The sequence below is a fragment of the Ziziphus jujuba genome, chromosome 2 (genome assembly GCF_031755915.1).
Source record: "Ziziphus jujuba cultivar Dongzao chromosome 2, ASM3175591v1".
Classification (NCBI taxonomy): Eukaryota; Viridiplantae; Streptophyta; class Magnoliopsida; order Rosales; family Rhamnaceae; genus Ziziphus; species Ziziphus jujuba.
This window is the reverse complement of record NC_083380.1, coordinates 19,949,842-19,976,930: the sequence shown is the minus strand read 5'-3', so window position 1 is coordinate 19,976,930 and position 27,089 is coordinate 19,949,842. Positions and strand designations below refer to the sequence as shown.

Genomic DNA, 27,089 nt, shown 5'->3' with positions numbered 1-27,089 from the left:
TAAAAATGTCATAAATATCTTTAAGCACTTAAATAAATAATGTATATTGGGTGGACTAATATTGTCCAAGCTTTATATATTGAGCTTTTAACAATAATGAACAAATAAGCCTAGGTTCTATAAATAGGAGATATATATGCAGTACAATATATATATATATATATATAAATTAGATGGACTAATATTGTCTAAACTTACATATATTAGCTTCCTAATAACAAGTGAAAACATAAATTTGAGTGTAAAAATTGAAGAAATATATTAAGCTCCGTATACATGTATTGGACAAATCTATGTTATGTAATTTATATATACCACATTTTCAAAGATAAAATTGATATATTTTCTTAGCATAGAAAGTAAAAATAAAATTTGGTATGTGTGTGTAAAATGTAATATAAATAATAATTTTTATAATATGAATAGAATTGTTTCCTCCTTTATTATATAAGTGTCAAATATCAATTTGATTGTGAAGATTTTTTTTTCTAGGCATCATTTTGAAGAAAATATCATAAGTTGACCGTCAAAATTGCAATTAAAAGTACTTTAACTTGAAAGTTGCATACAATTCACAAAGATATTTTTTGTTTCTCTTAAAAAAAAAAAAAAAAAGAAGCTACTTTATGGGATGGTTGTCAAGAATATAATGGGTCATAAATGAAAGGGGGTGGTCCATCTCCATCCTTGTAAGCTCAAGTGGGTTAGTGGAGAGACTGGTACAGAGTCTCCCTCTTAATTTCTCCCATTTTACCTCTAAAAATCACCCAACGGATCCCCACCACGTGTCTTGTCTCTTTTCTTTACAGTTCCATGTCAAGAAGAACAACAACGGCAGGATTCCTCATGAAAATTCCCAAAACTCACCAGTCCCATTTTCATATTCCAAGAAGCTCCAAGAATTTTCACCTGTTCTAAACTTTGTTTCTTTTCCTTCGGAACTGGGTTTGTTTCATGGACTTGTTTATTTTGATTTCGGTTCTTCAATGTTTATGTGGTTTTTGTTTTTGTTTTTTATGTTTCTTTTTTTTTTTTTTTTTTTTTTTTTTTTTTTGGTTTTTCGATGAAATCATGAAATTGGTAATTCCAGTTTTCATTTTGTTGAATTGAGCTTGGTTGTTTGGTGTGGCATATACGTTTGATCACGTCAAGCTAGAAAGATATATGGTTACCTGGAAATTCTCTTTGATTTCTCGAATATTTTCTTTTGGAACTTGGATACGGTTAATCTTGTTCTTTGGAAAGTTAACAACTCTTAAAGAAAGAAGGTTACTTGCAGGCCTGCAAATACATACTCGTTTTGAGAGCTATATATTGTGTTATTATTATTATTATTATTATTTTTTTTTTTTTTGGTAATAGCTATACATTGTGTTAGGATATATGCTTGTGGATGTAAATTAGGATTTATTCTAAAGAACGCTCTTCTACGGTCTTACATGATTATATTATTTTGTTGCAAAAAAATAAGTTATTTATGAAATTATGCATTATTTGTTACTCTGTGAATAGTCTGTAGCATGTTAGTATTAGTTCCATATCTTAGAGCACCAGTTTGTAAACTTGAGTAGTCCACTTTTCTTACCAATATGAATTTTGTTAGTTGGTTTTATTTGCTACTAACGTACAAATTTTGACCACTTTGTATACCATTTATTGGTGCATATATGAATGTTAATTGGTTTCTTGCAAGTTTTCACATCCTTTTGCTATTCGGTTCAAGAACATTCTAATTGCCGCTTTACTGTTTATTTAATCATTCATGCAGAATAGAAGGAAAAATATAGATTTAGCTCGAAATGGCCCTAGATACCTCTGGTGCTGATTCACCTAGGCGACGTTCTGGTCTCTTGCGAGATCAGATTCACCTTGTTAAAAAGAAGGAAAGTGATCGCTATGAGATTGTGCCAATCCAAGACTCACTGTCGTTTGAGAAGGGTTTCTTTATAGTAATTCGTGCGTGCCAGTTGTTAGCTCAAAAAAATGATGGGATAACCTTTGTCGGAGTAGCAGGTCCTTCCGGAGCTGGGAAGACTGTTTTCACGGAGAAGGTGCTCAACTTTATGCCCAGTGTTGCTGTCATCACAATGGACAACTACAATGATTCTAGTCGTATCATTGATGGCAACTTTGATGGTAAATCTTATTTATATTTTGTTACCTCAGGTCATTTAGCGGGTCTTTTAAATAACTTTTAAAATGTGTTGGTTTAATAGGCTTTGAAACGTGTTTAACCCTCTTTTTTCAGCCTTAGGTGTTCTGGCAACATTGTATGAACTGTAAAACTCTACCTCTTTTGTTGATATTCAGCGATTTGGTTTGATGAAAACTAGGTGTTACGAAGAATATAGGAAGATCAGATTTTTAGCTTTTATGTCTAGCAAATTTTGCTTTGTTATTTGATATTTTATACTTAGTAAACAGTGTTAATAAATGTAAGATTCGAAAAAGGTGATGCTCCAATAATATTTTCAGCCATGCAAGAGCCCTTTATATCACTTTGCTTTCATAATTATTTTTATGTACATGCAAAGTTGCATGACAGGTGAAACCTTTGTTTGTCTTTCTATCCTCCATTCCAACTGATTATTTTTGCTTCTGTGTGACTCTGAATGTCCTAGGTATAACAGAGTGGGTTTATTTACGTACATGAGAATTAGCTGCATTGAATCTGTAAAGCATCTAGTTTCTCTCGGCTTTATTTTCAGATCCTTTTCATTTAAGAGATGTGATAGTTCACCTCACTCTCACTTAAATTGGTTTTGTGGCTGGAATGCAACTTATTCTGTGTCTGGTAGTAAATGGGTTTCCTGTTGAGTTCGGTGGTTATCAACATAAAAAATATTTTGATTTCTTGGAGAATTTAACTGTGACACACTCTCATATAAAGTACTCTGAAGCCAATATGCTTCCTCTTTGGTGCTCGGTTTAGATGAATCTGCTCTCCATTTTTGTGGTTGTAAGATTTTTAATAATTTTGTATTATTCTTTGCTGAAAATGGTCAAGGATTAAAAAGTTGTTAAGGTGAGTTGGTTTACTTATCTCAGATATGGAAATGTTATGAAATGTTTCAGGCTGTCAGGATGTTTTCAGGTGTTTGGGATGTCTCAGGATGTTTCTGTACCCTATGGAATGGAATTTTCAGATGTTTTGATGACAAGAAAATGACATTTTGTTCCTTTATTGTAATTTATCTTACCATCTGTTGCTGATATTATTCATTTTTCATGTTATTTGTCTTGATTTTTTTCTTCTGTTGTTAAGTGCTCATCCTCCAGAAATATTATATGTTGTTGTAAATGCAAATAATGATTAATTATTAGAGTACTGATGGCAGAGCTATTATGGTTGTAATGTTCTGAAACAGATCCACGCCTGACTGATTATGACACGCTTCTTGAAAATATACATGGCTTAAAAGCAGGGAAGCCTGTTCAGGTTCCAATATATGATTTCAAGTCTAGCTCTCGTACAGGTTACAGGTAACTTCTTGTTGGTCTCCTGTTTGTAAGATGTAGAAATTTTATCATTAGCGGAAAAGTTAAAGATGGAATAGAGCATTTCAAATGCATATAGTAATAATTCTGCTATTATGTTAATCTAATGGAATGCAGAGCTTTGTGTAATTCATTGTATGTGTGTATGATAGATTTGCTCTTTTTGGCTTATTTTCTGAGCCTGTGCCTGCTGCTATTGTTCCTAAATGTCGTTGTCACGTCTCTTATCAGGACGGTTGAAGTACCTAGCTCCCATATCGTAATAATAGAGGGAATATATGCTTTAAGTGAGAAACTGCGGCCATTGCTAGATCTTCGTGTGTCTATCACTGGTGGAGTTCACTTTGACCTTGTCAAACGGGTTTTACGTGACATTCAACGTGCAGGCCAAGAGCCTGAAGAAATTATCCACCAAATCTCTGAAACGGTTTTCCCTTTAATCCCATGTTAGATGGTCTTCTCTAGGAGTTTGAGCTGGTTCTGTAACTTTGCATTCATACAACTGTGGTAATTCTCATAAACAATTTTGTTGCAGGTATATCCTATGTACAAGGCATTTATTGAGCCAGATCTCCAGACAGCACATATAAAGATCATCAACAAGTTTAATCCCTTTACGGGTTTTCAAAATCCTACTTATATTTTAAAGGTAACACCTTTTTCCTTGTTCAAACTCTTTTTGGCTTTGTATATTGGCATTTTTAGGTGCTTTATCATTGTTTGATATTGTGAGTATTATTTCTGAGACCTTCTTGTTGCAGTCAACAAAGGCAGTGACTATTGATCGAATTAAGGCCGTTATTTCCGAAGATCACAAAGAATCTACGGAGGAAACTTATGACATTTATCTTCTACCTCCGGGTGAAGATCCTGAAGCATGTCAATCCTATCTGAGGATGAGGAACAGGGATGGCAAATACAATCTTATGTTTGAGGTTGGACTATTCTGAAGCTTAGTCTTGCCAGTATATGCTCTTGAATTATAGTAATTTGTAGCTAGAGTATCTGAATACAGTGTTTGAGATACAGTTCCCTTGCTTTCAAATAAATTAGTGGTGGTTCAAGAATTCCTGCTAGTCCTCTTCTTTTGTTTATACATCTTGATAAGGGTTCTCTAAATTAAGTAACAAAATGAAGTTGATGATATGTTAGTTGCAGTGGGCTCTGTATTCTTTTAGTTGAGTTTCCTATCTTTTGTGTTTGTGTTCCTTCCTCTCTGGTGGTTATTTAATATTTAATGCATCACTAATTGTAGTGGATTTGAAGATAGATCTTCACTTCCATTTGCATTTCCAATTTTTTGTCTATTCTTCACATCAAGTTTTATCCACTATAAGCAACTAGTGGAGTCACTAATGTCAAGGAATTATCAGGCATTACTCACAACACGCTTTTATGTCAGAGGATGAACGTCATGCTTTAGCCATGAATTTATCTTTTTATGTGTCTCCCCAGTGAGAAAAAGGAATGCTAATGAAACTAACTTATGATCTTATTTGTGAATGCATCTCCTGTTCCTATTTATGAAAATTTCTTTCTTTATTTGAAAACTACATATCCTGATGCAAAGGTCTTAAGGTTGTAATATCTAGTTGCATTGGGCTTGAGATAGCGCATTTATATAAGTCTGGAAAAGTTACATGCGGCATGATATGTCTGCAGTTAGTTTTGTATAATTTTGTCTAGTATCCCTCTAATATTATCCGACTTTTATTATCCAAGTTCATGTGAAAAACACCTGTTCACATAAAGGTTCTCTCTCTCTCTCTCTCTCTCTTTCCAGGAGTGGGTTACGGATACTCCGTTCATCATATCACCTCGAATAACCTTTGAAGTTAGTGTCCGCCTTCTTGGAGGGCTTATGGCTTTAGGGTATACGATTGCAGCCATCCTGAAAAGAAGCAGTCATATCTTGGCAGATGAAAAAGTTTGTGTGAAAATTGATTGGTTGGAGCAACTTAATCGTCAATACATTCAGGTACAATGCCCTTTTTTGGCATTCATCCTTTCTCTTATTTATTTTTCTTTATTTTTTGTATATATGTATCTTGTTAGTCACATATGTTCTTGTAGTGCCTGTTTATCATAAATGATGTAATAAACTCTATTATGATTTTCTTTTTTAGGGATTACAGTTTTGGCTTGTACCTCTTTATGACTGAAGGACATTGTTCTTGATAAGCATGTTGATCATAAATTATATTTTCACCTTTAATTCAAATGACCACAGTTGACTGTAAAACTGGTTTTAGAATTTAGAGCACTGTATCTTATGTTTACAAACATAATTGTACATTAGTTTTTGACTTTTATTATTATTTTTTAATACATAAATTTTCATATTGATGGTAAAGAAACAGTTTTACTTGAGCTTGTATATCACTGTGTTTGTTCTGATAGTATATTTATTTTGAAGTTGACTGAGGTCGACTTCAATTTAATCTATCTGATTTTGATATCAATTTGTTTTGCTTTTGTTCTTCCCTGGATTTACTTGAACATATCTCATGATGTGGCTTAATAACTCTTAAGAGGTTTGAGATTTTCAACTGAGTCATCATATTGAGAAATTATGGTTGATTGGCTATGAGCAGTAACTTTCATTGTCCTAAGATAACATTTGTTTCTAACTAAATTGTTAATGTTACTGGGTACTGTGCTTTAGTGAAGGCCTGTCCTTGGCATTTTGACTGGGAAACTTTCTTTCATGTTACGATAATTATTTGGTAAAATATGTAAAGGGCGTATCTGTTTTTCGGAAGAAATTAATAGATCATTGCTTGTTAGTTGAATTTTCATGACCGTCAGAACTAACCTGCTGCAATGGATACAAAGGTGCAAGGAAAGGATCGATTATACGTTAAATATATAGCGGAGCAGCTGGATTTAGATGGGTCATATGTTCCCCGTACTTATATTGAACAGATTCAGCTGGAGAAACTTGTAAATGATGTTATGGTATGACTTCTTAGATGCAATCATGCATTTTTGTTCTCCTGCATAGTACTGATCTGATTAATCTACAGGCACTGCCAGATGATTTGAAGACAAAGCTTAGCATTGATGATGATCTAGTTTCAAGCCCTAAAGAAGCCCTTTCCCGAGCATCAGCAGATAGAAGACTGAAGTATCTCAACCGGTACTCATTACTTTCAGCTATGGTTTCCATCTAAAATGAGGGAGTCCCAAAATGGAAAATGTGGGAGAAAGAAAAGTAGGGGTTTAAAGAATAAATTTAATAAGTAAAGAAAGGGAAACAATTCTTTGGGTATCATCATACTCATATTATACTCTTGAAAAGTCAAGCAAAGGCTGAAAGAAAACAAAGAAGGTGAATATACTTCCAGATATACCCACTTTGGTTGCATATGTTTTTTGAAACAGACAACAACTTAGCTAAAAGCAATCTAATCCAGTTGAGTACACTCCTTCAAATAAACTTGTTTATGGGGATTCCATAGCATTATGGTTTTGGTTGAATGGGAAGAAATCGTGTTTGTATTGAGTTCTTGAGAAGCAAGGGCTGGAAGGCGCATATATTAGGCTTTTATGTGTTTCTGAAAATATAGGGAACCTATTTATTCCCCTCACATTGTACTGGCTTTGTTGAGCAGAGGTATACCACACTCATATTCAAATCAAAGGGACAAGAGTATTGCCAAACTTACAAGACTTGCTGTTAACAATAGAAGGTTTGATGGAAGAGCCCCAGAATCGCCTGCTGCACTTGCAAACCAGGTGAGTGTAATTCCGAAGTTACAATTTGATTGGCAGCCAACTGTTTGGAATCTCCATTATCTCTGTCTCTTGCCGAGAGAATATCAGGAAAAAAACATGGGAATCCTATACGCTACTCATTGCTGAATCTGCATGTTTCTAGTGTCACTTCTGGATCCATCATATTTAGTATCTTTATGAACAGCAATCATAATTATTGTCTGTTTGTCCAAGGTGAAGTTTTTTAACTATTCCACCATGATTCCTAAATGTTTAAACTGTTAGGAATTGGGCAATTCAACTAACAAATTATCTTATATATGGCCCGTCCAATCATGGGCCTGATAAATGTGTAGCATGATAGAGTATGTCTTAATTTTTTGTCAAGTTACTATCATTTCCAAAAATTTAAAATATTCGGAAGTGGATTCAATTTTTTATGTCAAGCTAATATAATAGACATTTAACAATCTTATTTTTATGAAGTATGACCCAACCATGTATACCAAATTAGAACATGAACATGTAGACTCGTTCAGTAACGAGATAAAGGGTGAGGATTAGGAAATGCCCGCTAGTCTGCTACTATATATATCAAGCTAACACAGTCTAGTAATTGATAATGTTATCACTTCTAAGAAATGGATCCAATTAAATATATTAAGCTGACAACAGTACAGTCAATACTCTTCCTCATGTAAGTGTAGACCCATGTAATAATGAGATAGTTGAGGTTTGTATGTGTAGCATGTTAAATTAGCATAAATAAGAGTTTGTAGAATTTGAACACAAGACCACTTAGATAATCTAGTTTTGATACCGTGCTTGTTATTCCCTGTCACAAAAGTTTAATCTGATAGCAAGTGAGACCACAGACCAACCATGCACAGACATTGACACTCTTAAGTAGATTTCTTTGAAAATGGGACAACAATTGAGTCTTACATGCTTAGCACGATAAATTAACAGAAATGGGGTATGATTCAAATATAAGACCAATTAAATAATTAAACTTTCATTCCATATTAAGTTAAATGTTAAGATCTTACTAACCCAGGTATAGTTTATTTTCTAACCCATCAGTTTGTCTTGGTTTGTTTTAGGGAGTTATTACTCAACTCTCTGAACAGATTTCCACTCTGAATGAAAGGATGGATGAATTTACATCTCGTATTGAGGAGCTGAATTCCAAGTTTTCTGTCAGAAAAGTTTCAGCAAGCCAACAAAATTTGGCTTTGCAGGCTGATGCCTGCAATGGCTCTGGACCCACTTCTCATTTTATGAATGGCTTAAGTAATGGTTCATTGACAGGATCGTTGCTGCCCAATTCTTCATCTTCATCCCAATTGGCTAGGGAGTCCCTGCTGACGGAAGAGGTACTGCAGTAACTCTCCTTTTAAATTTGGCAAGATAAGCATGTGGTAATTTAACAATAAAGTCTTGCTATTTGCAGACTCTTATTTTCAATTTTTAAAAAAAAAAAATTTTGAGTAAATAAAAGCTTGTAATCTGGGTTAGGTGATTGGAATGTCACTAGAAAGATGAATATCTAGGCAACATACTTGGAAAACTATGCATCAAAAGTTGAGACTTTTAAAGGTAATAGGTAAAGTTTATTAGTTTTCATCTGAAAGAATTTAAAATTTTGTTTTAGTATATACCGATTACAACCGGTAGAAATGTAATCTGTGAAGTTTACTGTTACTAAAAGCTAATAATACACTTGACTGAAATTTGCATTATAAAATTTTGTTCAGGATGTACAATTTTTACCTCCTTATGGCAGAGTGACTAAAGTCACACGGTCTGTATGTTAAAGAGTGCATTCACTGCCACATACCACCAGTGTCGGGTCTCTTGATTTGCAATTTGCTTGGTCACATGTGTAAACTGAAATAATTGTTCATGACATTCTAATTTGCTTCCAAACCATGGCTTTGTTCATTATTTATCCTCATTCACCAATGATCTGCTTATTCCATTATTGGGGACATGATTTGTCAGATACTTTCTATTTCACGGGGGCAACGCCAGATCATGCACCAAATAGACAATATGAACAACCTTCTCCGGGAATACTCGGGGGAGAGGCTTCGCCAAGGAAGAACAGATGGGACAGGCAGAAATATTGATATTGATTCTGTAGGCGTCCCACTCTTTCTAACTTTAGCGATTGGTGGCTTGGGAGTTCTTTTGTTCAGGAGTCTGTCTTGGCAGAAATAAGTTGGCTTCCTGGCGAGCAGCTTTCTTTCGCCCAAGGAAGAATACTGCATTGTCGTTTTGGTCGTGTTACTGTAACACAAATAGAAGCAGGAGTGAGAGTTCAGATTCAATATCTTGTATAGTTCCTCTTAGTGATGGGAGGCAGCTATAACTTGAGATTTGACCTAGGATTTTCAGTGCTTATATTGTAAATAGTTGCTTAAGTTCAAAAGCAGATGCTTGCGTGATGATTTCCGTGTATTAATTGGATAAGCTTTTAAAGCAATAAAAGCATAATCCAGAAGTGTCTGCAAATAATAATAATAATAATAATAATAATAATAATTAAGTGTTTTCTTTCTGTATTTTAAAATAAAGTCTTTAGGTTGATAGATATTTGGTAGGATTTTTAAAACCACTATATTATGCCTTTTAATTTTATTTATTATATTATATTTTATATCACTTATTTATTTATTTTTTGTAAGAGAAAATTTTAAATTAAAACTTTTGAAAATCTTACCAGTATATAGTAATCTTTGCTGAACTTTATGTTGAATTAAAAATGAATTCTGCAGGACCTAAAGTGATTGCATGCCTTAGTTTTAAATTTTTGGTAATTATATTTCACCTTTTCAACTATAGGATGGTTGGCATTTTCCTGCACTATTACTTAGTTTGACAGATGAACAGATAAGTTCAGATAAACGTGTATTGGTACAATCTATTCTAATACGACTTTTTTTTTTTTTTTTTTTTGGGTGAAATATACTAATACTACTTCGTTTTAGAGTTGTTTCAATCTATTTTATATTGCTTTTGAATGGTGCATAACTATTTTGTTAACTTATATTAGTGAAGAGTGTATAATTGAATTAAACTGACAAATAAAATATATATATATATATATATATATATATAGTTTAAGCCAGGAAGGCAAAGCGTTTTTCAGTTTAGGAGGGCAAAAGTGCGGACATTGCTATAATATGCAAGGATAAGATGGAACCACCATAATGGTACACACTTATGCTGAGTAATATTCTTACGGAAATGCTTTCTTGGAAGGCTTCTGACAGAATTCTTCTGGAACTTAGATGTCAGAAGCCTTCCAAGAAAGCATTTCCGTAAGAATATTACTCAGCATAAGTGTGCACCAAATTTAGATGCATCAGATTCTTTGGAGAGGAAAAAGAATAATGACCTCGGAATTCCCTTGCATTATTTGAGTTAGGTTCATTATAATCATTTGTCTATGTAGCAATGTGTTTTTTTCTTTTTAATCCATTTTGAACCAAAGACAGTTATCGGGCACAAATATTTATAGTTGTACCATTAACTGCCAAAAAGTATGGTTAAAAAAGCTTTTTAGATTTTAGCGCCAAAGAGCAACCCTTTCATTACAAAAGTCATACCAAATTGTCTGAATTTGAAGGTTTTGCCTCCAACAAAATCTTCCTCACCCATTATATAAAATGTTACTAAGATATATTCCTTAAATTCTCTCAATTCTTGACATGTTCAAACACTCAGAGCGTACATGCGGACACAAGATACTACTCAGAGAATATTCAATATTGCCTACTGAATTTTTAAGATACATAACAAAATTACCTATCCTTTGAAACATCGTACATGAACAAGCAAAATAAAAAGAAGCTAAAGTAAAGGATATCAGTAATCAATAAAAGAAAATCTCTTCTCTCAGAAAAGCGAAGCCATAACTTCATTCACTTCTGTTACAACCTGGTTATATTCTGCCTTTAGTTTCTCCTGTTCATCTGCACCTAGTTCCCCCTTGGCAGGCTTGGTTAACACCAGAACACAGCAAGTTGGTCTCTTGGTTGCCCCTGCATTTGCAAGATCCTGAAGAGGCACCGTTAACCAAACTAAGTATACTCTTCATGAAAGGAAAACAGATCAATGAAAGTTTTCAGAATAGTTCAAAATTAACAGATAAACAAAAAATCTATTTATTGGTATGCTAACAATGATGAACATAAAATTATTCTCAAATCCATATTTTTCAGGAAAAAAAAAAAAAACTGTCTATTTTGGAAAACCACTCCAAATTGTTGTGTGTGCATGTGAGAGATTGAGAGAGTCAGAGAGGGAAAGAGAGTCGAAGAGAAACAATACTCTAACCAAAAGTCAGCATTACAACACGAAGAAAAGTGCAATTCAAATAAAGACTTCAAGAGGCATGTAAGGATACCCAGAGCAGAATGTCAAAACTTACTTCTTTTGAGGGAACATATATATAGGGAATGTTAGATTCTTCACACAAGATTGGAACATGGGTGATGACATCAATAGGAGATATGTTCCCAGCTATAACACAAAAGCTACACCAAAAAGAAAAACAAAAGTCATTAAAACCTTCAACAAAGTCCACATTCTTTATGCGAAAGGTACTTTTCTTTTCAGCATGAAAAATATAATAAAATTTAAAGAGAACAGTTCCGCAGTCACAGGTCCGAGTGGGTTGAAACATTAATGCTTTTAAAAAAAGAAAAATTGACAACATCAAATAAAGATATAAATAACTGGCATTAAGCGTACACATTAGTTAATTTAAACAAAATAAATAGTAACACATTGTTAGATATAAATTATAAAAAATATATACTCCTGGCCGCTTAATAAAAAGTCATCATCATTACCAGAGGTGCTCCAAGTCCAAGCCAAAGGTGGGAAGTAACTCTTAGTTAGCATAATTTTATAACTCCAATAGTATTCATTTGTATTTGATAGAATAATTAAACTAACAAAATTTGCTCTTTTATTCTTTTTCTTCTTAGGGAAGAAGAATGGAAATACAGAAGACCATGCAATGCAATTTCCGTGCTTTTGAATCCACTAATTTACACCACCCACAAAAAAAAAAAAAAAAAAAAAAAAAAAAGGGTCTAGGCAGAATACTGACCCTTTATGACCGCGCCTTATACTTTTGACAACCTCCTTTACTCCTCTTTTTAAGCATTTGTGTTCAGAAGCTGGAAGAAGAACAGGAAGAATACAATGTTATTATGGTTAAAGAACAATATGACATTATTTTAGAACCATATTAGCAGAAACCCATGTTTCACATTTACATTAAGAAATTCATACCCTTTGATAGTAATAAGGGACATCAGAAAATTTTCAAATTCCTAATTGTTTAACTGGTTACTTTAGAAACTTATACTTTTTACTCAAATCCTCAGACAAGCAAGCAATTAATTGATTACTAAACCTTCTATTAACCTAGCTCAATATCACGATTTTCTTCGCCCAAACCAAAGAAGTAAACCGACGATTAAGTACACTGTCGATGCATCAAAAGCATATATATATATATATATATATTTTTTTTTTTTCCAAAATATTCTCAGAAACCAAACACCCCCATACCTAAACTACAAACCTTTATAAATATATAAGTATAGACATGCACAAATACATCCATAGATATGCATACCTCTGCGGACAAGCTTGAGGGTTCGCTTGCAAAGTTTCTTTCCTGCAAGGGGTCTGGCAATGGGAGCGACAGCTAGCATCTTCTTCCTCTCCCTCTCCTTCTGAGTTGACTTCTCTGCTTCGCTATCGCTTCCCATCTTCTTCTTCTGTTCTTCTTCTGCTACACGCGGCAAAGAGTGCCTGTCTGACCACTGATGGCTGTGATTAGGGTTTCTTTCCCTGTAGGGTTTAAGGAAGGAAAGGGGTATATGCTTGATGGTTCCCACGTGCCACGATCCCGCACGTGTCCAGCCCTTTACCAACTTTCCTTTGGGCCTTATATCTGAGATTTGCAAAAGGAATGGTCCATACAAATTGAATGGGCTTTGGGCCCGTATTGAGCATTTTCCACGTCAAGTCTCCACTAGGGTATTTGGAGGAGAGCACTGTCTTCGTTGCACAATCTTATTGCGTGGAGTTACAGAAAGAGAGAGCGAGAGAGAGAGAGAGAGAGAGAGAGAGAGAGAATCCACAATGCCTACTGTTAGCGTAGGAAGGGATCGTCTATTTGCAGCTCTTGGGAGGACTTACAGTAAGCTCGCAAAACCCTCATTTCCGCTGAGTCTCATGGATTTACTAAGCGCATTCTCAGAGAAAAGATGTGAAAAATTATTCAATTTTTTATTTTTAATTTAATTTCGCAGCACAGGAAGAGTTCGAAGAGCTATGCTTCAGTTTTGGGATCGAGCTGGATGACGTTGTAAGTAGTTTGCTATCCCTACCTTGCTATGCTAATATCTTTTCTTCTCCGAAATTTATTTTCCCAATAATATATATGCATATATATAGACATATAAAGAAAGATGTTGGAAAATGGTTTATTGTTTATTTTGTTTCAGACAACTGAGAAAGCAATTATCAGAAAAGAAAAGCATTTGGATGAAGAAGCCTCTGAGGATGAAGAAGTTATTTATAAAATTGATGTTCCTGCAAATAGGTAAGCAAGACACGGACGCTAATGTAGTTCTGTTGACTGATTAATTATTATATTTTGGGAGGTCTTTGACTTGAAAATTTGATTCTGCAAACTGGGTAAATTTCAAATTTAGATATGCTTAAATAGTTCCCAAACGAGCTGGTAAATTTCAATCCTAGATATGCTTAGATAGTTGCCAAACTTAGATGGTATTTAGTTTATAGCTCGTTTGGCAATTAGTTTGTTTTTGCTTTTCCGTTTTTTCATAAAGTATTTATGTACGATTATCATTTTCTTCGAATGATAGTCAGGCATGCTTATATTTATGCCTAAAACGAAAAAAAAAAAAAAAACAGAGCATAAAAATGAATTTAAAATGGTTTTCAAAATTGGTAATTATTATTATTATTATTTTTCCCTTTAAGAATTTAAAAGCTTGTAACTGAGTGAGAATGAGTAATTGTTATTTAAATAAATCGTCAAACCTAGTCGACTAAAGAAAAAGTTTTAAAGGAAAATTGAAAACTGAAAACTAAACCGTCTCTCAGCGTTTATACCTGGGCATCTCACATTTTCTAGCTCAATTGCCTTGCTTCTAAAATTTATTTTGAGTTAATGGAGACTCACAAAAAGAAATTATTATTGTTGTTGTTGTTATTATTATTATTATTATCATCATCATCATCTTCTTTTTAGATGCAATGGGGAAAAAAAGGATAGTAGTGACAGTTACTTTATTTGCACAGATATGATTTACTTTGCCTTGAAGGGCTTGCACAGGCTCTCCGTATTTTCAACAAAGAAGAGGAGATACCTTCCTATACACTGGCTAACATTAGTAGAGAAAAGATGATTAAAATGCATGTAAAACCGGAGGTAATTATTTGAGAAATGCATGTTCCTTTCACATGGTTCTATTTATTGCTACAATGTATTTTATCAAGCATGAGAGGCTTCTTGTTTCTGTAGACCTCCTTGATTCGGCCATATGTTGTTTGTGCTGTGTTAAGAGGCATAAATTTTGATGAAGCAAGATATAACAGTTTTATTGATCTCCAAGACAAGCTTCACCAAAATATTTGCCGGTAAGTTTTCTAAGTTGTAGGTTTTCTTTTTCCAAAAATTGCAGTTTGAAGATGTTCTTTCACTTTGTTATTTTATTTATTTATTTATTAATTTTTTCTCTGTATATTCAAAGATCCATAAAATTGATCAAAGCAGAAGAATTCATTGTTATCTTGCTTTGGCATTTTGTTTCCCTATTGCTTTAAGCGAGATTTCTAAATTGCTTACTTGTTGAAGATCTTCAATGTAAAATGCCATAACCCATTGATTTACTATTAACCTGATATCGCAGACCAGTCATACTTGTTTAAACATAAAATTCTTTTAGATTTTAATAAGCTTTCAAGTAGGTAGTTTAAGCATTTTGATTTTATTTGAAATTCTTAGTTGAATCTTTTAGTACATTGTTTATGTGCTTTGGATATTTGCTTTGTTAATAATTTTGTTCGATGTTGTTTTGCTATCTTATGTGTTACTAGAATTGGTTCCCTAGAGTTTCATGCGATTTCTCAGTTTGAATGCTTATATCTGCTGTTTATTTTAGGCGGAGAACCCTAGTTGCAATTGGGACTCATGACTTGGACACGTTGCAGGGGCCATTCACGTATGAGGTGGGTTTTTATAGTATTTGTTCTGTTGGATGGTGCTGTATATTGTATATTCTCTTAAACTGTGGGACATTAGGTGTTGAATTTAGGCAAAGGCAAACTTAATATCATGGATGTGCTGGATCCTATTTTGAAATGCGCACTTCTATAGATTTGAAAATATATTGCTGTAGATGAGGGAACTGTGGATTTTATGTGCTGTTTGGTAAACTGGTAGTGTCATTAGACAGCATGTGCATCGGATAAATATCACTTTTCAACTTCTATTGTTTGAAGGGGGAGAGGGGGACTGGGGGATGGTAGTCAGTTATTCTGTTATAACAGAGTAGTGTATGTGAATTTTCTAATGGTGTATAATCTTGAATCTTTGGAGAAACTTATGGTCATTCGTCAAGATATGCCTGAATTGCTATTGCTGTTTGCCCATCCATATAATTTGATGGAGTTCTCAAATTTTGTTTGCTGTTTAATTGCGACATTGTAGCATAGCCACTTACATTGATCTTTTGCTTTTCAGGCTTTGCCTCCTTCAAGTATAAATTTTGTGCCATTGAAACAGGTAATTATGTCAGGAATTTAATTTGGTTAGGATCATGTTTGAATGAATAGATACTGTTTACCTGTTGATTTGAGGTATATGGTCGAATTACAGAATGATGTTAGCTTAATATGAAGTGAAAGGATACGTTGGACTTCTTTAAAGTTGTTTGAATTTTATGGTTTGAGTTTTCCCCTTTTTGCCTGTGAGTAGTTTAACTATTACCAAGTTTGAATCCTATGTCTTCTCTGATGATATATTGGTGTTTCGTATCTTAGTTACAGTGTCTATCTAAATATATACAGTACTTATGGTTTTTAAGGGTTAGAATTATTGCTATGGGTTTAGATGAGTTCAGCTGTGCCTAGCTTCAAAGGATACCATATCTTATCTATCCTTTACTGCAATTATTAAAATTGTATGTGGAAACTTTTGTCCCTCTCTTTTGGTGTTTGATATGATACGAAAAGAAGCAAAAATTTTTTGGACCTCTTTACATGTTAGTTGGGACCTTTTCTGTTTTCTTTCTTTGGATATGTATTTGTGCTGTCATGATATGCTTTTTATTTTTCAATTTTTGTGTGTGATAGAAGGAAGCATGTGTTTAGCAACTTATACTATGTCTATGCTGGTATTTTATATGAACCTTTTTTTTTTTTTTTTTGATGAGTATTATATGAACTTCTTGCTTTTGCATGATATCTCCCTTTTTTCTTTCTTTCTTATACTTTGCTATTATTGATTTTTAGGATTTATTGAGTGAAGCTTCTACTTTACATATAATTCTTAGATTAATTTCTGGTTACATTAATTTTTTGAAACAGGTGAAGAGCTTTAGAGCTGATGAACTGATGGAATTTTACAAAGTGAGTCCTAACTAAGATATCTCTATTGGTGGATTGTGAACCTGTGCTGCTTTGCAGACCAAACAATTCCATTGTCATTGTTTATCTTTGGTTTGTCGTGATAAAAGCAATTTAATGCAATTCCCTTGCACATAAGTGTCCGTTTGATGCATGAATACTTTATGTTACTTTGATCCATGTTTTTCTAATGTTGGCAGTCAGATTTGAAATTGAAGAAGTTTTTGCATATAATAGAGAACTCACCAGTGTTCCCTGTTTTATATGATTGCAACAGGTGAGGTGGTGTTTTATGTTATTATTTCTTTTTCTCATTGCTACTTAACTTTCTATCAACTTCCACTGCTTTCAGTTTTTACGTTATAGATACCTGTTAGTTAAGATATTGAGCTTTTAGCATTTTTGTGAATGATTCTATTGGTAATTAATGCTGTTGTCCTTATCCCCTATTAGCATATAATTCAGTTTTCTTTGTAATGACTTTTAATTTTATTTCAAAAGTTGATAGGTGATGTTACTTTTTTTTTTTTGGGCAGAACTCTATTGTCTTTACCTCCAGTTATTAATGGTGCACATTCAGCAATCACTCTTAAGACAAAGAATGTTTTCATTGAATGTACAGCCACAGATCTAACGAAGGCGAAGATTGTTTTAAACACAATGGTAAAGGAGACAAATTTCAAATGCATTTTTGCTAGTTTGTGGTTTGCACTCATGGTGGAGGATGATAATTTTCCTTTGTTCTCTTAGGTAACAGCTTTTTCAGCATTTTGTGAAAGAAAGTTTGAAATTGAACCTGTGGAAGTGATAAATTCTGATGGGAGGTCATGTGTATATCCCGATTTATCAGTCTACAATATGGAAGTTTCTCTGTCATATGTTAACAGTTCAATTGGAGTCTCCTTGCAAGCAGAAGAGGTATCCAGTCTCATGGATATATATATATATATATATATATCTGTAGTAATTTTTTCATGACACTTGCTGATGTGCCATTAAGGTTAATTGTTATTAATTTCTGGGCATTGTGGAAGCATGTTCATTTAATTCATGCTTATGCAATTGCTTAAGGGTTGATTTTTATATATTTTAAATTTTTTTTTTTTAATCAAAATTTTGTATTTCTGTACATCTGTTAGTAATGGACTACTTACCTGAAACACTACATTCTCTTATGATATTTAGAACTTGGGAGTTTTAACATTTCTTAGAAAACATTTCAGATTTGGCAACTTTTGGTAGTGATCATTATAAGAGTTGGATTACTGAAGATTTGTATTTGTTTAATTTGGATACTGTCAAAAAATTCTTTAGTGTTGAATTCCTAGTTTTCTAAGTCTTGATGATATAACTTAGATGACTAGTGATATAATTTATAAATAATAATACACCACTTGGTATAAATTCCTTGATCAAGAGAAATCCTCAAAAGATAAAAAACACAACTGAAGATGAAAAGCTAGAACTTAACTAGCATGCATCATCAAATATGTTCTTGCGTTTGATACTCTGAAACATGTATTTCCTGTTTAATTAATGATATTGTTGCTGGTTATTCCATTGTACTTATTGATATGATAATTTTTTTTTCCTTCTCTTTAACTTTTATTGGTGGTGAATTTTCTTGGTTATGAGAATGTAATTCACATACGTCTTTTGTTTGTATCTACTTTCTGTTTAGTTTTTACGTGGTTGAATTATCTTAATGGCTGTAATTGGATTGTTGTATTGATTACTTCAGGTCACCAATTTGTTAAATCGGATGCAATTACGTGCTGAGCAGTCTGTCTTGGGTAATAACCAGTTCAGTATCAATGTATCTGTACCTCCCACCAGGAGTGATGTGCTTCACCCATGTGATGTTATGGAGGTGTGCTAGTAATGAATTTTATTATTTACTGATGCTTTTTGAATAGATACAAAAATGTTTTGGCTTATTGCACTTATATTCCCATAACAATGCTTATTCTTTCTTTTTAAGGATGTTGCAATTGCTTATGGGTACAATAATATTCCGAAGACGAAGCCTGCATCTTTGCAGCCACTACCCTTGAATGAGCTCAGTGATGTCATGAGATTGGAGGTAGGTAACATAAAAAACTTGAATTGATAAAATATCATATGTATTTTCTTTGTTTTATTGTTTATCCCTTCCTTGATTTGCTTTATGTTTTATCTAGTTTTTCTATCTTTTTATTTTTACTTAACTATTTTCTTATGCTACAATTTCTGTTCAGATTGCTATGAGTGGCTTTACGGAGGTGTTGACATTTATATTGTGTTCACGGAAAGAAAATTTTACAATGTTAAACCGTGAAGATGATAAATCAACTGCAGTGATTATTGGAAATCCTCGATCCTCTGATTTTGAGGTTTGCATTTTCTACTATTTTCTGCTTAGTTACAGTTTTACTTAGTGGTGTATTTCTATTTCAAATTTTTTTTTACTCATCAAGTTGTTTTTATTTAGCTTCTCTTTTGGAATGAGTTTTTGTTTAGCTCTCTTTTGTTTTTCTTTTTTCCACTCCTGACCTTTTAACATATTGTTTTTGTTTAAGCATCTGGTTAGTTTCTTTCTCATTGGTTTTATTGTTTTAGTATCTTGATGTCTGTCTTGGTGTCTTGCTGATCTTTTCCTTTCAGTTGATGCCATGTTCATGTTTTATGAGTATCAAAGATTATTTGGTATAGCTGTTATAAGTAGAGCTTTTGAATGTAGAGCTCTTGTTAGTAGATCTTTTTCAAGTAGACCATTATTAGCTCTTGTTAATAGATATTTTTCAAGTAGAGCATTATTAGGTTGTTAAGTGTTGGGTTGGAATAAAAAAGTGCTTTGAAAATTGGAAAGATCATTTTGTTTTTTTCTTTGGCAGACCTGCAAGAGTGCTTCTGACTGTGTGAAATTTTTAAAAACAAAAATTATTGTTGGTACACAGAATAATTTACCAATGCATTAGTTATATATTTTAATTATTAGATAATTAATTAACGATGTCTTGTTTTTATATTTTACTTCTCATAATTATTTAATGTATTTTTATTTTAGTAAGAGAAAATCTAGAATCTAAATGGTTATAAATACATTATTATCTAAATTGGATATATTTATTTAAATGTGCTTTTATATTTTATGTATATGTTTCCAAACTTATGGCCAACAATCTTACCAACGCAGCCATCTCTATCTCTGCCACCAGAAAAGAGAAGTTGTTTTTATCAACAATGACTATTTTATTGAATGTTCAGTTCTATTCACAGACCTTATGTTTTGCATCATTATTTGATTTTAGTTGCATTGGTTGCGACCAGTGTTATATAAATTTAGCAGATTTAAACATTTAAATTTAGACCCAAGTGAATTCAAATTATTAAAAGCCGCCTAAAATAGAAAATTTTATAGTACTATGGCATGGAGGTGACTGCAAGTCTGAAATGGATGATGTTTGTAGAAGATAATAGGACTTGTTGAACAAAAAATGAATGATTTGGACATGTAGGGTATTTTGCTAAATTAAAATGAATGATTTGGACATGTAGGGTATTTTGCTAAATTAATGGGGATAATACTAAAATGTTAAAAAGTTCCATGAAAAGATGCGTATAAGCTCATTCTGTCTTCTTTAAAGAGCCTAAAATTTGGGCTTCTCTTATAAGCTCAAAAAAGGCTTCTTAGAGATTAAAAAAAGTACTTTTATGAACAACCAAACACATAAATCTTATTATAATAGAGATTTTCATTTTTATGAAGTGCTTTCGGATCCTAAAGAAAGCCCACCAAATACATGCTTAGTTCTACATTTTAACTATCTTATTAAATTTTTTTGACCTTTACCTTATGTATTGAACTTCTGGCTTTGTTCTTAGTATGTGAAGATTGATTCCTTACTGATTTCAACAGGTTGTCCGTACCAGTCTGATGCCTGGGATTTTGAAAACGGTTGGACACAACAAAGATCATCCTAAGCCCATAAAGGTATATTTAGGAATTTGATTTTTGCTTCTTGTGTAAATGCTGAAAGCATAGAGTGAACTCTTTTACTAGTTGCACTAAATAAACTCATTTCCAAGTTTTCTAATAATCACTGGCAGGTTGTCATATATGTCTTAATGGAGTTATTTGTTAGTTCGCCATAATTTACAATTCTTTAGCTGAGCAAAATTCTGAGTTGGTCTTGATTAATGATATCATGCACAAAGTCATTTTAAGATCCTTTTCTTCTACGTGATTTTGTTGTGTTACATCTGTACCATGCTTGGCTTCTTTTTCCTTTTTCTCAATGAGTGAAATATTCCGTTCATATGGAATAAATGTACAAGTTTTGTATTCTAATTTCAATATCCTCTACTCTCCCCTTTTCCAACACATCTCAGTACTTTGTTATCTGTTTTTACAACAATGATGCTTTATTCTTGATTAGTAGACATATTTACAACTTATTTCACAATTACAATTGGGAATAGATGTATGAACAATAAATCGATTGTTGATTGCAACTTTATTGTTGATTGTAGACATGTTTACAACTTGATTAGTCCTTTGCCCCCCTCCAAATTGTTTAATTATATATTTTATTAGTAGACGTGGTAACATTCCTTGATCTTATTTTTGTACCTTGGTTGGCTTCTTTCTCTTTCTCCTTCTCAATGAGAAAAATATTCTGTTGCTGTGGAATAGATGTAAAATTTGTGGATACTAATTTCAATATTCCGTTTGCCCCCCTTTTCGAACGCATCTTGGTACTTTATTATTTGTTTTACAACTGTGATACCTTTTCAAATCTTTTATTGTTATGTATTTTATCAGTAGCCATTGTAACATTCCTTGCTCTTATTCTGTTACATACCTTTATGAACAATATGACCTTATGTTTTGTTATGTCTCTAGATTTTTGAAGTGGGTGATATAGCAGTATTGGATGACATGAAAGATGTTGGTTCAACAAATCGTCGCCAACTTGCAGCACTATATTGTGGTTCGACCTCGGGATTTGAGGTAAGTATGATAGTCCTGGCCTTTTAGGTTTTACCCATTTCAAAATCTGGTTGCAGTTGCAAACAAAACAAAACATGTCGAAATGGTACAACTAAACTTTTGGTTTAATAATGCTCTTTAGAGGCAATAGGTGTCTCTTATATTAGCATTTGCACATTATGAAGCTTTTCTTACCTTAGTTTGGGATCAATTTTGCTAAAGCATCGGCTGGAACTCTTTACCTCAAAAATAACTAATCTCTAAGTTCCATACTTTTCTTTGATGTTCTGGTTGCTTAAGTGGAGTCCATATTTAACTTAAACTTCTGGTTTCCAGCTTATTCATGGCTTGGTTGACCGAATTATGGAAGTTGTTGGTGTTCCTTTTGTTCCTATTGATGATAATACAGGATACTTCATAAAACCTGCAAATGTAAGTATTTTTCTTGATCGTTTGCTTTCACTCCTGTTGAAGTTTAGGATTTGACCGTTTAATTATGTCTTCTAAAGGAGCCTGAGTTTCTTCCGGGTAGACAAGCAAGGATCATTTATAAAGGGAACAGCATTGGCACTTTTGGCATTGTGCACCCTGAGGTAGATATCCACTTAAAATGATTGGGAACTGTATTTTGTTATATTGATACTATCACCAAAGTACAAGTTAGTCATATTAGTATTTAGTTTCGTGTTACATTCTCATATGAAATCTTAATTGATGAGACCTAAAGAGTCTATGTGCGGTTTACAGAGGAAATCATCTTTGTCGTCTGATTATTTGGATTTGCAGGTTCTCAACAACTTTGATATCCCTGATCCGTGCTCGTTCGTAGAACTTAGCATTGAAAGTTTTTTGTAGAGCCTATTCCACAATAGTGCATGTAAGGGTTTTATTTATTTATTTATTATTATTATTTTGAAATTTTTATTGATTTATTTATTTGTTATTATTATTTTGAAATTTTTTGGACCCTTTGTTTTTCCTTGTTCTGTTGATTAACTTGTTCCAATAGGTATCCTACCTTTGATTTCAAATTTGCAGGTATGTTGACAATTGCTGTCAGGGTAATCTGCTCCAAGAATTTTGAGCAACTTAGATGCTGAAAAAGCAAATATATCATAACCAGGAAACTACTAGGGGGCGCATATAAATTGGGTAACCAACCAAATTGGAATGGGAGGGATCAGCCATTTCTTTTTCTTTTGTTTTTTTTTTTTTTTTTTTTTTTTTTTTTTTTTTTTTTTTTGATAAGGAAAGAATGTTCTGTTTTACTCCGCCCCCCAGTACTTCTAGAGGTATTAAATTTTTGTATCGTGTCAAAATTGTATACTGATTAAATAAAGACTACCCTTTAAACCTCAATTTTATTTGATATCGGTTCTTTAGAATTTAGTGGAAGGTTCCACAGTAATGATGAATCTGCGTTTAATGTGGGGTCAATTCATCACATTATCCTTGTTAAACTATTTTTTCGTTGAGTTATTTGTAAGTAGGTGACCTTTAAATTTACTTGCATTGCCACCTGGTAATGGTATATACTACAACTTAATTAGATTGTGTTTCCAAATATTATATCAGGTTTATCTGATTTAATATTTTTCTAAAAGTCTGAAGGTCCGTCTTTTCTTCTCTTTTACAACTCTCCCTTGCCTCGTCATCAACTTCCCAAACGCGTTGGTTCTCAAATCTTGTCCAACCCTGATCAGGGGGTGGTCTGAAAGTGCCTCACAGCTGAATCTCTCTCGGGCAGCCAGAAATACTGGCCCTCCATTTCTTTGAAAACCTTTCCATTAATAATAATAATAATGTTTATTATTATTATTATTATTAGAATAGTGAAGTAAAGTTGGTTCATTTGTAAGTTACGTGTATGAACATTTACAAAATGGTTAACTCGAAAACCGGGAGCAAATAAGCTGAAATGTGTGTATAAGAGTTTTAATATTCAGAGCTTTGCTTTGTTAGTAGAATCCAAATACCTTACCAACCCATTTCTTGGTATCTAGTTAATTGTTTTACCTTTCGTGCTTGCTATGGACATTTGGTAGTAAAACGTTGCTACCTAATATACACATAGTGCATCAAAAGAAATAGCACTCTACTTTGTTTTATTTATTTATTTTTGGGTCCGAAGAGTAAGCATTGAAGAAAGATTTTGAAGATTATGTTTTTTCTAACTTTGGGCATCATTAAAATTTAAGATCATAATTTATTCTTAAGCTTAATTAGCCAAACAAACACTAAACAATCCAATATGGTGTTTGGCTAAGTTATGCATGAATTATTTGGTTCAGATATTAGTTATTGGTAATTAGAAACTACAAACTTAAGGAGATAAAAAAACACAAAAACACAAAATTGAAAATTATTAAAAACTGTGTAGGTAAAAAAACAAAAACACAAAATTGAAAATTATTAAAAACTGTGTAGGTTTTTTTATTTTTGTTTATTTTTTTCTTAATTATTTGAGATTGGTAAATTTTAATTGCTATCAACTTTGAAATAAGCACATATAATTATTCAAAAAAAAAAAAAAAAAAACCAATGTCTCATTAAACGCCACCCAATTTTTCAAGCGTTGTCGAAGTTATCCTATTCCCTTTACATTTAGTATTTGTTCATAGTTAATTTTGATAAGACCAAACATTTTTAGTCCAATAGATCCAAGTGCAATTTCTTATACAAATTTAATTAGTTTTTACAAGTGGCAAGTATTGCTACGCTACTACATGGGGGTGAAAAAAATGATTTAGTTGGCATAATATTAAGGTAAAAAGCTTACCTGAATTTAATGGAATTCTTATTCCAAATTTATAAGATAAATTAACTTTGACGAATGGCGATATGTTTTCTAGAAAAACATTTCAAATAAGCCCAAATTCTAACGAAGTCCATCAAGAGCAATCAATATCTTCTCTTACATGCATTGGAGCTGAATAAGCTAAAACCTAAATCTTCTTGTATTTCTGGACTAAGAAAGCCCGACTCTTTCTTGCTCTTCCAAAACACCCAAAAGGGCTAAAAACCTCTCCACAAAAGCTTCTTCCAGCCCTTTTTTTAACTGATTTTTACGTGGCATTCTTATAATAAATATACCAAGTCTTCCTACATCTTGTCATATACCTTGTACTTTCCTTACTCTTCCTCAAGCTTTTTCCTCTTCTCAAATGTAGATCTAAGACCTTTGGATTTTATCCTTTCTTTTTTTGTTTTTGTTTTTTTTTTTTTTGGGATATTAAAATGAGTTTGCAAAGGGTTTTCTCTTCTTAATAAAATATTCTTTTAACCTCCAGAAAGGGAAAATTTCGTAAGAGTTTTGCAAGATGGATATTGCCTTCGTCCTACACCTTTTTAACCTCGTTATGACAAGTTACTCCTCTAATTCCTTTGGACAAAACTCTTTTTGTTGGATAAAAAGGAACTGCATCTTCCTCTATTTAAACTCTACCCTTTCTCTACAAAGATCTTCTTCTTTTCTCTTTGAGATTCCTAACATCTCTCTTTCTAACACATTTTAACCATTTAGGATTCCAACACATTAATATCTCTTTCCTAAGCGGAATTCATATCTGCCCATAAAGACAAATTTGTTTGCCTATAGGACATTTAGATGTTTGCCGTAGGAATATTAAATGCTTGCCTAGAGTTCAACTCATAGTTATAGAGCCTTAACAGAATCTGTCCCGGTAAGATGGTCCCACTTACAATCAACAACTACTGCACGTTATACTCATACCTTATATTAGAGCATTTGAAGAATAATTATAAACATAGTTATATAAACAATATGTATAAGTCTAGATAAAAATAAGGATAAACAAAGGAAAAATACATAAAGATACTACCGAAAGAAATACAAAACGACAAGTGATGCATGAAATAGAATGCTCACTAACTAGTTAGACGTAGGGGAAAAATAAAGATATTTTAGTGAGTGGTATAGTACAATAAAAAATATATATTTAATTTCTATAAAGCTTTATCTCAAAACCTCTCACTCTACTTTTTTAAAAAATTTCTCATTTAAATTCATTTCACAAAATCCATTTTGTACCCGAAATAGATATCATTAAGTAGGTGTTTAAATATTATAAATTAATAAATCATTAAAATATTATAAATCACATCAGTCATGATTTATATGTTGGTTATAAAATAATAAAAACACAACGTTATAAAATAATTATGGAAACTGCAAAAAAACTATAAACATATTAAAAAATGACAATATATTCAAAAATAAACAATATACTATATAATATACTGAATGTTGTCAAGTGATGCACGTCGCCCTTAAACACTATTAGCAGTAAAAAGCGAAAGACATAAACCATGGGTAAACACACGACCCTTAAATTTCAAAGGCATCTTGGCAAGAAATAAACAATGGGAGAACCCATCTCACAACTCTTAATGTACCAAAGAAATCGTGGTAATAGAGAAACCATGGGCAAAATCTATCTCATGATCCTTAGCATACTAAAAGTATCGTGGCAATCCAGCATGCTAATAACATAATAACAATATTGAGACACTACTAATATATGGTATATTAAATAAACAATAGTACAATATCTATAAACAATTTTTCCAAGATCATATACTTTCATTTTTTTCCAAACAAATCCTGTATTGATATTTTAATCAAACCATTTATTTAAATATTCTAAAAATTCCAAATCACTATTTCATGTAAAAACATAAAGACCAACAATGAAATATATATCACCATAAACTATTTTTAAACACTTTGAAATATAAATAACTTAAATATGCTTAAAAAATATATAACTTCTAATCCACTTTTTTAAAATCAATTTTTTTCAAAAAGACTAAAATATCAATTTAAATATCAAGATTTACAAGTTCACTATGAACTCATTATAATTTGAACTCATTTAAAATCTTATCAAAGTCACATAAAATGATAACATATATTGTAAAAGTAAATATTCACACATACATAAAATAAGTATTTAAATCAAATCATATATATATATATAAATATATATATATATATATAATATTTAAACCATTTATACATTATACTAATATGCAAAAAATTATTTAAAAATATAAATCACTCATAGATACTATCGATGATTATTCTTACTTCTTTATAGGGTCGCCTCCAATCGCAGTATAGGTGCCTATAATATAATAAAAAAGTCCTCTAACTCTCAAAGTTAAACCAAAGACATTGATGTGATCAAATGTC

General features: G+C 32.4%; 3 protein-coding genes across 6 annotated transcripts; 2 read left to right on the top strand and 1 right to left on the bottom strand.

Annotated features, from left to right (window-relative positions):
• The first annotated feature begins 649 nt into the window (after positions 1-649).
• On the top strand, positions 650-9,782 carry LOC107418915 (inorganic pyrophosphatase TTM1). Of its 3 annotated transcripts, none has more exons than XM_060814438.1 (12): positions 650-945; positions 1,769-2,136; positions 3,369-3,483; positions 3,730-3,925; positions 4,034-4,147; positions 4,260-4,433; positions 5,282-5,476; positions 6,334-6,456; positions 6,525-6,637; positions 7,113-7,236; positions 8,319-8,591; positions 8,973-9,174. In XM_060814438.1, the coding sequence occupies exons 2-12, from the start codon at positions 1,800-1,802 to the stop codon at positions 9,030-9,032; spliced, it is 1,824 nt and encodes a 607-aa protein (XP_060670421.1). In that variant the 5' UTR covers positions 650-945; positions 1,769-1,799; the 3' UTR covers positions 9,033-9,174. The 3 variants fall into 3 exon arrangements, with proteins under 3 accessions (XP_060670421.1, XP_060670420.1, XP_048329617.2); XM_048473660.2 differs by lacking the exon at positions 8,973-9,174 and adding an exon at positions 9,220-9,782 and having other exon boundaries at positions 653-945; XM_060814437.1 differs by lacking the exons at positions 6,334-6,456; positions 8,973-9,174 and adding an exon at positions 9,220-9,782.
• A 1,098-nt stretch (positions 9,783-10,880) lies between these two features.
• Positions 10,881-13,109, bottom strand: LOC107418907 (H/ACA ribonucleoprotein complex subunit 2-like protein). The gene is made up of 4 exons (XM_048473904.2): positions 12,875-13,109; positions 12,341-12,410; positions 11,654-11,759; positions 10,881-11,280 (listed from the first exon to the last, which is right to left on the bottom strand). Exons 1-4 carry the CDS (start codon positions 13,008-13,010, stop codon positions 11,119-11,121), a joined length of 474 nt encoding a protein of 157 aa, XP_048329861.1. The 5' UTR covers positions 13,011-13,109; the 3' UTR covers positions 10,881-11,118.
• A 173-nt stretch (positions 13,110-13,282) lies between these two features.
• Positions 13,283-23,229, top strand: LOC107418916 (phenylalanine--tRNA ligase beta subunit, cytoplasmic). Of its 2 annotated transcripts, none has more exons than XM_048473902.2 (20): positions 13,283-13,444; positions 13,557-13,612; positions 13,752-13,849; positions 14,575-14,704; positions 14,798-14,913; positions 15,438-15,504; positions 16,019-16,060; positions 16,864-16,905; positions 17,103-17,179; positions 17,439-17,565; positions 17,653-17,820; positions 18,644-18,772; positions 18,884-18,985; positions 19,140-19,274; positions 20,801-20,875; positions 21,788-21,895; positions 22,211-22,306; positions 22,384-22,467; positions 22,661-22,751; positions 22,913-23,229. In XM_048473902.2, the coding sequence occupies exons 1-19, from the start codon at positions 13,387-13,389 to the stop codon at positions 22,727-22,729; spliced, it is 1,779 nt and encodes a 592-aa protein (XP_048329859.2). In that variant the 5' UTR covers positions 13,283-13,386; the 3' UTR covers positions 22,730-22,751; positions 22,913-23,229. The 2 variants fall into 2 exon arrangements, with proteins under 2 accessions (XP_048329859.2, XP_048329858.2); XM_048473901.2 differs by having other exon boundaries at positions 22,884-23,229.
• Positions 23,230-27,089: the final 3,860 nt, after the last annotated feature.